Source organism: Cariama cristata, unplaced genomic scaffold, assembly GCF_000690535.1.
Source record: "Cariama cristata isolate BGI_N322 unplaced genomic scaffold, ASM69053v1 scaffold10307, whole genome shotgun sequence".
Lineage (NCBI taxonomy): Eukaryota > Metazoa > Chordata > Aves > Cariamiformes > Cariamidae > Cariama > Cariama cristata.
Genome location: NW_009626091.1, coordinates 1 through 10,553, shown reverse-complemented (window position 1 = coordinate 10,553; position 10,553 = coordinate 1). Strand labels below are relative to the sequence as shown.

Below are 10,553 nucleotides of genomic sequence, written 5' to 3'. Positions count from 1 at the left end.
TGGGCATCACCCGGCCCCTGCCTGTCATGAAGGGAGTCACCTCAGAGTCACTTCAGCTTCAGAAGTGAGACAAACACTTGAGCAGGGGAAACATTCAGCAGCAAGAGTGTCTTACTAAGAGGTAAGTTGCTAACAGAGGTAAAGAGTAAGTGGAATAATGCTCCGAGTAATCCTTGCTACTTTCAGGAAGGATTGGCTCTGTCCACGCTAGCAAATGGCAAAGAAAGTAGTAGTAAAAAATAAGTCAAGTTACAGACTCGAACAGCTGCAGTTGTGTCACTCCTTACACAGGCTGGGGTGGTGCTCCTTTGCCCCCAGCGAGGTGGTAAACGGCCAGGCTCACTTCGTGGGCGAGGGCATCCGCGTTCTCCTGTGGAGTATTTTACAAGTTAGTTACCTTGGTGTCAGCAGGAGGAGGTTAGAGCAGACACGTGATATCAAGGCAAGTTTTTTGTGCAAAGGCCGTGTCCCCTGTTGTCCCGAGGTACCACATGCCACTGTGCTCATGCTGGCAGGAGCAGGTGAAGGGGGAAGAGCAGGGCCACTGCTTTTGCTGTCGACTTTAGGTTCACATGTGGACTAATTCTTAACAGCAGCCAAAGTTTATTTATTTTTTTTTTTTGCCCCGGATGAAATCACACAGTTAGGGGCTGCTTTGGTAACTTTCTTCTGAACCCTGAGTTCTGAGAAGGCTGATTCTCTTTTCAAAATTGTCTAGTGTCAAATCTGCCTTTAGAAGTGATAAGAACATTAAAGATCACTTGTATAAATAAAAAAAGATCCAAAGAGACTTTTCCCCAAATTTAGCACCTGTTGCGTGATTAAATGATGAGTATGTAAACATACTTCTGCCTCCATCACCCACTGCTAAGCAGAAGATTGTTTAACACAACTTCACGTCCCATACAAGTTGTTTAAGCTCTGACCTGTGTGTCTGCTTCAGCGTATATTCTCACGACATCTTCGGTGCCTGATGGACGGACAAACGCTCGTGACAATTTGTACTTCTTTACAAGCTCATCAATTTTCTCCTGTAGTCCTGGCGGTGTAACCGCACGCCTTTCTGCATCCATTGTGTCAATAACTCGCCTGTCTGCAACCTGCAGCATCAGAAACAGCCCGTTTATTTGTGTGCTGGAGCTGTCTGATGTGAGAAGAACGAGCAAGGTGAGGGCTCAGTCAGAACTTCAGGTTGTGATGTGTTGCGCTGCCTGAAGAAGAGCTCAGTGTGGGAGTTCCCTGCTTACCTCAAACCCTTTGCGCTCCCTGTGCAGCTACTGCTCAGCACAGCTTAACCAAGTCCTGACAGGACTCGGCTGCTTGGTTTGGAAAAAGGGTAAGTTCTGCACCTGCCTCCTTGGTCAGCCTCTCAACTGAAGCTGCAGCTTCTCCCAGTCGATCAGAAAGCTTAAACTCTCTTCTCCGGTTAAGCTACAGCCCAGCGCTCCCTCGCTGTGTCTAACAAACAGGATGATACCGCGTGGGAGCCTGCTCTGCTCAAGCTCTTTCTCTGAACAGCGGAGAAGCTAAAGAAGGAAGAGCTTGGATATTCAAGTTATTACAAAGTGGCAGAGCAAGAAAAATCCAGCTGCCCAGCAGGCAAGGGCCTTAGAAAAATTGTATTTTTCTAATTGGAAACTAAAGAAAGAATTTCTGAGTTAAAATTTGATCAGTTTTGGTCAGGTTTTTCATTTAACTGTAGTTGGCTATTATTTCATCATTTGTATAAGTCACTTTTTTGTTTTAGTCCAAGTGAAATTCTGGTGGCTCCTCTGCGTTGTGTGTTGGCCTGCTAACCTACTTCTGCCCTTTAATGGTCTGTTTCAGCTTTAAATCAAAGCTTACCTAAAGACATGCAGGCAGGAGATGCTCCGGCAGGGCCCCAAGAGGCTGCCGCGACCTCAGCCCGGGCGGGGCCGGGGGTACCTTTTTTTTGAGCAGCCGATTCGGCAGGTCGGTGTAGAGGCCGTCCCACTGTTGCACAGTCAGACCTTTCAGAGCCAGGATTGCTTCAATAACCAACATGTCCGAGACAGCATCACCGACTGTCTGTTAACACAGGAAGGGAAGGAACCCTGGAGCAGGCACCGAAAAGGCCTGGTTTGATCAGTACGCTCCCAGCTGAAGAGAGTGAAAAATGCAGCCAGGCTGACAGCTCCGTCTGGGTGGCTGAGGTTGGTTGGGGGGTTGGTTGGGGGGTGGTGGCGTTTTGTTTTTTCCTCCTTACCACGCTGCCCTCCCCGCCTAAGGAGGGCTGGCGCCTCACCTTTGTTCTGGGCTGGGAAGTATGAGCTGGCACTAACCCAAGTGAGAAACGTCTGTGCTAAGGCAGGGAGGCCCAGGGCTGCGTGGGCACTGAACACCCTCACCCTCCTGTACCACAAAGTGAGTGAAAAGCATCAGATGCAAGATCACTTGCTGTTGTATCATGAACAAGTTACATCCTATCACTCGGTTCCCACACTATCCCACTCCCTCTTTGGGTCCTGAAGCCAGAAAACTGCACCAGACAAAATCATTCTGCATCCACTCCTGAGGAAGTATTGCATATTTCTAAAGATGACTGCTCCTGCGCTTTTCTTCTTGGCCCCTTCAATCATGGCACCCCGCTTCCTGCTCCAGCAGGCCCTGGCAGGAGCCCAACAGGCACTCACAAACTGCGTTAGCACCGTGACTGTCACCACAGTGATGCGATTCTCCCAGTTTTTACCTGATTAATCAGGTCAATCATGTTTTCAAGCACCTTCGCTGCTTCTCTTTTTTCATCATCTTTCTCCTCTTTTGCCAGTTGTCTTATTTTAGTTTCAGCAGCTTTACTAAATAACACCTAGAATAAAAAGGTGAGAGCTTGTCAAGATGAGCCCACATCACGAGCTAGGATAGGTGCAGCAATGAGGAAAAAAAACTTTTACCATTTAAGCCCAAATAACCATCATTAATGTTTGCTACCATGAATTCCCATCCCCACATAAAACATAGAGGAGTTGGTGGCAATGCTATGATAAAGACAAAAGAGGGAAACAAGTCTGTTCTCAAACACAGAGAGAAAAGTCTTGTTTCTAAGTGCAAGCAGAGAGTGAAAAGACCACCTTCACCCGCTTAACCAACTGAAATTGTGTACCTAGTGCCTGATTACATGCTCATACTTACAGTACCATGTCCGTTTGCCTCAAAATAAACACCAACATCAAACTCCTGAGCCTTGTGATGCAAGTGTTTCACTCCTGTTTTGACACAGTGCACAGGTACCTGCAGCCCAGGGATATGCACAGAATGTAAACAATGGTATAGACTCCTCAGCGGGGGGGGGACTGCAGGTGAAGTGCCAGGAACTGAGCACCAACCCGGGCAGACTGTTACAAACTAACCTGTGTTTCACAACTACTGCCTCCTCAGAGCTAAAGTTACCCACTATTTCTGCAGATCCAATTACAAAGAAGATTTCATTTATTCAAGTGGAAATAAAGGCTGATTTTGAAAAAAAAAAAAAAACAAACCCAAAACCAAAAACACAAACCAACCACATAACCCAAAACCCAAAAAAACCAAGAAAAACCAAAACCCGAAACCAAGAAAAACCCAATTCATTTCATGGTTTCAGGGAACATGCCAGATTTCTGTCCCAACTGAAATAATACCTTAGCTCAATCCCCGCAGTGAACAAGATGCAGCCTGTTGCAGAAAATGAAACAACCAGTGTCAACGTATCAAGGAGCCTTTACCGACTCACTTTGTTGCAAAGCCATAAAGGCCACAACTTGTTCCAGGCATGACAAGGGCTTTCATTTAGCTTTTGCTAAACTTTTTTACAACTAGTAAAAGCTGACTAGAACGTTTTTTTCAGCTCTGCTCTCTTGCATCTCTTTTACCACCAAGAATTTAGTTGCTCCTGCAGGTTTCAAAGAGTCAATTATTTTAGCCTAGTTTCAGTTTCCCTAGCAATTATATTACAGCAGCATTTATTTCAAAAATAAACAAATTTTCAGTAAACATTTGCAGAAAACTACCAGGAAAAAAGACAGAATACCTTCAGTGTCTCCTCAAGGTAGCGTGTCGAACTCCCATTGGCATATGCTGTTTGTACCACTGCCATCTTTAAGGGCTGTCCCACCTGAGCAAAACAAGAAGAAAAAAGTGCTTTACTGCCCGACAGGCACACGGCCAGACGCATAGGATAAATGGAAGGATAATCAGAATTATTAAGCATACATTCTCCTACAGACATTTAAAACTCCTGGGCACGAGAGGAAGCCACCAGCTCACAGAGAACTGCTGTATGTTTAAGACAACGTGAGTTCTGTTCAGGTCTCTGTATATCACATTTTTTCGTGGCCGGCTTGAAGCAGCTCTCCAACCTTAGGCTTTCCAAACCCCTTTTTCTGACCCAGCAAGCCCAGTGTGCTGGCCAGACACACGGCATTGCATAAGCCCATATATACACGCAGTGAAGTCAAAGCTTCCAGCGCAAAGCAAGCAAAGGCGAGTGGCAACCACAAGCTCTTCTCACTGGCCAGCTTCTCTGCCACAGCGTAAGAAATGAGCCGGTCTCTAAGAAACAAAACCAGGATACCTTGTCTAGTTTCGTATCATTGACACCATGTCTAAAAGGACTACTGAAAAAATAAAAGTTTTTTCTCTCAATCCCCTGTGGGGAGAGGATGCTACACAGCAGATACAGATAGTGGGTTTGGAATGATGACATACAAACCCCCTGCCTGCCACAACCAAGTTCTCATGCAAATGGAATGCCCAGCCTTCTTAAAGCTTCAGAGAAATGCTGAGGGAAGGACTGCACTCAAAATTGATGAAAAATTAATGAAAGATACCAAAATAAAGAGAAGGGAATATCAATCCTTTGTACACTGAAACTGGAAAAGTTCTCTCCCACTAAGAAAAGGTTCCAGGTTAAAACACCAGTGCTCAGATTCCTATTTAGAGTGTGGAAGTCACACCCTTGTAAAAACAACATTTTGGACATACCAGTGAGGTACAGGATTGATCTCTTTTTAAACCAGCTTCACTTTAGGTAGATATAGAGAGACCGCATATGTACAAACTACCACAGCTTTCTTAGACTATATTACACTTTACAAATTAAAGTGTCAGCATTCATTTCATATGTTAGAGTTACCTTGGCAAGAAGTTCTTTAAGGAAGATACTAATTAAAGTTGCTATTTTATCTCCATCGATTAGGTGAAAATGGCCAGTTGTGTCCTTATAGTAATAAACAATTCTATCTGCGTCGCCATCAAATGAGCAGCATCTCTCATTGGGCTTCATGTCTAGCCCTAGAGCACACAGAGTTACAAACGCAAGTTAGAGAGAGAAAAAGATACAAAATATTTAAATTAGTCCCAGTGTGGATCTCATTCAGAAATTAGCTCCCTGCTCACGCACAAAACTAATGCTCTGCAACAGCCATTGCTTCTACTAATGGACTTGCAACAGGGAAGCTGTATCAAATGGCCACTGAAAAGTGCATAATCAGATCAAAAATGTAAATACTAATACAAAAAATGCAACTTCTCTAAACATGCATTATGCCAAAGCTTCTCCCCAGATGTGTATGAAGATCAGTCTCAGAACTACGGCGTGTAGTCCCATCTCACATTTTGGACACAATTGCTGAAGGTCAGTTATGGCACAAGGTTAAGGACCTTGCAGCAGCAGCAGCACACCCACTCCATCCTCACAGAGCACGCCGAGTCGCACGCATCACCCACCCACCGAGGCGAATCGCTTTCCCCCGCTGTGCAGCAGCGTGGGTCGGTGTTCACAGAGCCCTGTGCGGGGCCGTGGCACGCTGCGCACCCCTGGGTGCGGGGGCAAACCACGCTCAGGCTGAGGAGGGCTCCAGGGCCACATCACCTGCATTTCCCGGCACGGGGCAGGTCCACTGCCTACTCTTGGTATAACGCTGCTATGTCCTTCACCCTCCGAGAACCATGGGAATGAACTACTTTTCCCTTGTGTCAAAAATGCTTTTCTTCAGGAAATATTCCAGGTCTGTTTAATTTTATTCCGTTCCCACTTGGCAGACCTGTACCTGCCCTTTGCTTCCTTTCACACAGAGGACACGCTTTCCTAGTGCAAGGCAAGCGTGCAGCCCCACGCCAGCAAAGCCATCACTGAAGTGCAATTACAACAGGAGGTGGCACAGAAATCCTACCATTGGAAAAACAACCCCACTCCAAAGCAACCATCAGCAAGATTTCTCAAAGCTGTACAAAAAACACACACGTGGATCTGCTGGCAAAAAAACACCTCACTTTTAGTTTGCTTGATATTCAGTTTATAAAATAATATATAGAATGCATAAGGAGTACCTGCCTCAAAAATTTTCCAGGCTTAATGCCAATGGAGAAATAGCTAGGAAGCAGTCAACACCTGACACAGCAATACCACAGGACAACGAACTGCTCTGTTATGAAGGTACACCTTGCTTTTCTTTAGGATGTCAATCACGTTAACCTCAGAGTCCATGCCTCAGAACCCGCAGCGGGCCAATCCCTGGGCTGGTTTCAGTGTCAGGAGCTCAGCAGGGAGCTCCAAAGGACACGCTGCATCCTGTGACCCCGTCTCGGAAAAAAAAATTTTAGTACACAAGCAACAGGAAAACTGGCCCACGTTGCCAACACCTCGAAGGACACGCTGCATCCTGTGACCCCGTCTTGGGAAAAAAAATTTTAGTACACAAGCGACGGGAAAACTGGCCCACGTTGCCAACACCTCATCCTTCAGAGCACAGGAAACTACACCCCAAAACTTGCCTGTTTCTTCTCCTGCGTGCCTCCAGCGATAGAGGACATCCCACTGCCACTGAGATCCTCAAGCTAAAGCATGAGGTAATGGCAACTGCAAGATTTAACAGGTTGAGACTCCCTATGACTTTAAACAGGAAGCTGGGACTGCTTATCACTTCAGAAAAATCCCATCGTTTATTTCAGTGAATGATTAGGAAAGTACATTTTCTTTTCAGAGCGCATCCCTGCACAGAAATGACCAAGGAGTCTCCTCTCAGTCCCACTTAAAGCCGGGATCCACATGTCACACACAAGCATCCATCCCCGGCAGGGACTACTGCTGTGCTCTCCCCTTTCTACACCTCTCCAGCACGCAAGCAGCATGGCAAGGCGGAAACGACATCGTACCTCGGTGTTCAGATTTGGCTAGCAGCTGCAGTGAGGTGCAGTTGTCAAATGGAGAACCCAGTTCAGCCTCAAATACTTTAATATCCAAACCAGCCTGCTCCCCCAGTGCTTCTACGCACTTTGTAGGAAATTGGTTGAAATCGTTTCCTCACTGGTTTATGTCAATCAGTCAGACTGCTGGCACCAAGCTGTGAATTATCCCAGCCCTTCCCCAGGAACCTGGAAAAGCATCTGCAACCCCAGCCCACAACGTAAATGTTTCTTGATAACACAAAGGGAAGTAAAACAAATAACAGTAAGCCAGTCCTGACTGATCTTTGGACTCTACTAGTTTAACATTCAGACCAGATTGTCAAACATGTTTCAGCCAGAGACACACTGTACTCCTCCAAACAACTTAGACTAACATCAACTAGGGATGTGCCAAACCCAGCCATACAATTCTCTCTTTCCATTGCACAAGCAGAACCATTCATGCCATCACGTCGTAAGAACCCGGGAGCTCAGCTTATGTGAAGATCGTACACCATTGCTAGACCCTGCGCTTTCAGATCCAGAGAGGAGTTAAAAAGATATAAAATTACTGACTACGTACCTCTAGGGGGTTTCTGGTGAACTTTCACAAAATCTGCACCACACAAGTGATTGAGTTTCTCCTTGGTTCCATCATTACACAGGTGGATTAGCACCTCCTTTCGGAAGTAGGGCTCCATTTCTGACAGTTTCAGGGCTCCTATTCCATTGGCACAGTCAATCTTCAGGTGCCTCTGACTCTCTCCAAAGCTGGGAGACTTAGCACAAGGGAAGAAGGGGCAAAGTGAACTCATACCCTAGTGAAACCACACCTAGAGGCATGTTGAATTCAAAACTTCAGACATGAACAGGCTAACGAACAGGAGATACTCATTTCGTACATTTGCATGAAGAAGACAACACCCAGTATTCACCTCTTTTATCAGTTCCATAAAAGCTTTGGATAGTTTTTCGTAATAACCTTCCAGCGTTGCTTTCCCATACTGCCCTTGGGTGTTTTGACAGCAGACCATGTAATGTAGCTGTGGTGTTGTCACCAGACCATAATCTAGCATAAGATAAAAGGCACAATATTCAGAAATAGAATACTTCAGAATAATTCAGAAATTAATCCCTTCTCAAAAGTTGCCCAGTATTGGCTATTCTACAATAAACAGACAAATGCAGTGCAGGAAACCCATATGAAATTTTTCAAGTTCTGTTATGAAAAGATGAAACACCCTTCCGATCCTTGCATTAAAGCCATACAACTACCCTAAAAGAAGATCATTTAAAACGAAGATCCATGCAAAAATGGAAATGGTGTCTGGGCTACTGCTTTAAGTCTACATAAGAGAGTCACGTTTACATAAAAACTTGAAATCAGACTAGAATCACGAAAGTTTAACATACCATGGTACTGACCACCTAGAACGAAGATACCATCTATTACTGACTGCAAAAGTTTCTCGCTGCTTGGCCTGGAAAATAGCAAATACAACTGATAACCTTTGCAGAAGACATTTATGGATGGACTTGGGAAGGAAGCGCATGTGGAAGAAGACTACAAACTTCCTGCCAGTAGACTTAGATCCAAAATGAAGAAAGCCACACTTTTCTATTGTAGGCACCTCCCAATAAGGAAGTTTGAAAGCCACCACCCCAGAGAACTGCAAAGACAGGTAAACTGCTGAACGCATGTGGATGTCACACAGTACCCACCAAAAAAAAAAAAACCAAACCCAAAATCAAACCCACAATAAAGCATCCTGCTCAGAAACAGCGCTAGGAAGCTCTCATAACTATCAGGGAAGCTAATACGGGAACAGCATTGGAAAACTTTTGTTTATTGCTATAATCATAAATTAACAGGTAGCATACTAGGCATTAAAAAAAAAAAAAAAGCATAATCTGGCTGCAGAGGGCTAAACATGCAAAAGCACCCATGAAAAAAACATTGGCATTTCCACAAAAGCAGCAGACACCTTCAGCATTCTGTAATTACCTGGTGTCTCTACCAATAAAAACTGAAGCATCTTTGTGCTGGTTCACTGCTGCTTTTTGGCAGATCTCAGTTATTACTTCCTGCAATTCTCTCTCCTCTGCATTTGCTAGTTGCGTGGCATACTCTTCCCAGGAAGGGTGCAGCATTTCTCCAAGAGGATCAACCAGCTTTACGCCATTATCTTCCTTAGAAGAAAAAAGAACAAAAGACAGTAAGCCTAGAAGTGGGAAACTGAATAAAATCTCTTTGAAGACAGGTGACACATGTTTCAATCACATTGCTTCTTTAAACGTGGAGCAGTGCTGGGAAGTAATAGCCGAGCTGTTTATTTAAACCTCCAACAAGCCCCAAAAAATAATGTCACCAGCATACTAAGTAACTGACTTTTTCCCCCTTATAATTTTGGTATGAAATTCACTTGACATTAAAATGACATAAGGGGAGCTCCACAGCAGCAGAAGTCTAAATGTCTGATTTCTAATTGCTGCAACTCTTCATTTTTTAAACTTGCAGATTTTGCTCAAAGGTTCATCTCTTCTCAAGGGTACTCCTAGCTTGCCAATGTTACAAATTTCCTGCATTACAGCATTTCCACATGACAGAAAATGACACTTGTGTGTACAGGGGAAAGTAACTTCAAACATGCAGGAGATCATCTTTACAGGGAGCAGGCTAAGCACATGCTTTAAGCAGGTCCAAGTGCCTTCAGGATCTGGTCTCTCGGTTCCATGAAGAGCTTTGATTCCACCAGACTGATCACATCTACCTTCTTTTTAAAGAAAAAAATGTTCTTACTTCAGGATTGTGAGATGCTGTGACCATGATGCCAATAGTAGATACCACGGCTTTGGACCTGAGAACTGCCAGCAAGCCCATGCGGAACATGACGTGATCAAGCTGTTCGGCCTTGGCGCGAAATCCAGCGGTGCCATACTGAAGAGTAAGTCCAGCAGGTTTAGGATGTAACGCTGAGTATTTTTTAAGGACTTCAGAATCCATTTCTAGAGAAGCAAGTAGCACAGACACCAGTGAGAGAAGTCAAGTCATTACAATCAGTTTCACATTTTGCACTTTAACTTTGAAGCCCACAGGTATCTTAAACCGTTCATATCAAATCCCTTGGTGGAACTGCGTGGGGGACCACCACCAGAGCAATCCACGAAGGAAATGCTCTACATTCCCAGTACAGCACTAGAATACCAGCGCTCGACCAGATTCACCAGATCACGAAGGGATGACGTGATTTAGGCGGGGAGAGCCACTACTCTCAATCGGCTGGATCCAGGGATCCTAACAAAGTTATCGCAAAGGGCTGGCCGCTTCTCCCTGTAACATTAGCCACCCAGCGCACTCGGCCAGGACTCCATACATTAACTTTTGAGTT

The 10,553-nt window shown here is 44.9% G+C and overlaps 1 protein-coding gene across 1 annotated transcript; it reads right to left on the bottom strand.

The window, feature by feature from the left end:
• Positions 1 to 283: 283 nt before the first annotated feature.
• Positions 284 to 10,168, bottom strand: PGM3 (phosphoglucomutase 3). Its single transcript, XM_009703879.1, has 12 exons — positions 9,965 to 10,168; positions 9,170 to 9,354; positions 8,578 to 8,645; positions 8,100 to 8,233; positions 7,748 to 7,943; positions 5,132 to 5,289; positions 4,028 to 4,111; positions 3,151 to 3,249; positions 2,711 to 2,827; positions 1,927 to 2,049; positions 927 to 1,100; positions 284 to 370 (listed from the first exon to the last, which is right to left on the bottom strand). Exons 1-12 carry the CDS (start codon positions 10,166 to 10,168, stop codon positions 284 to 286), a joined length of 1,629 nt encoding a protein of 542 aa, XP_009702181.1.
• Positions 10,169 to 10,553: the final 385 nt, after the last annotated feature.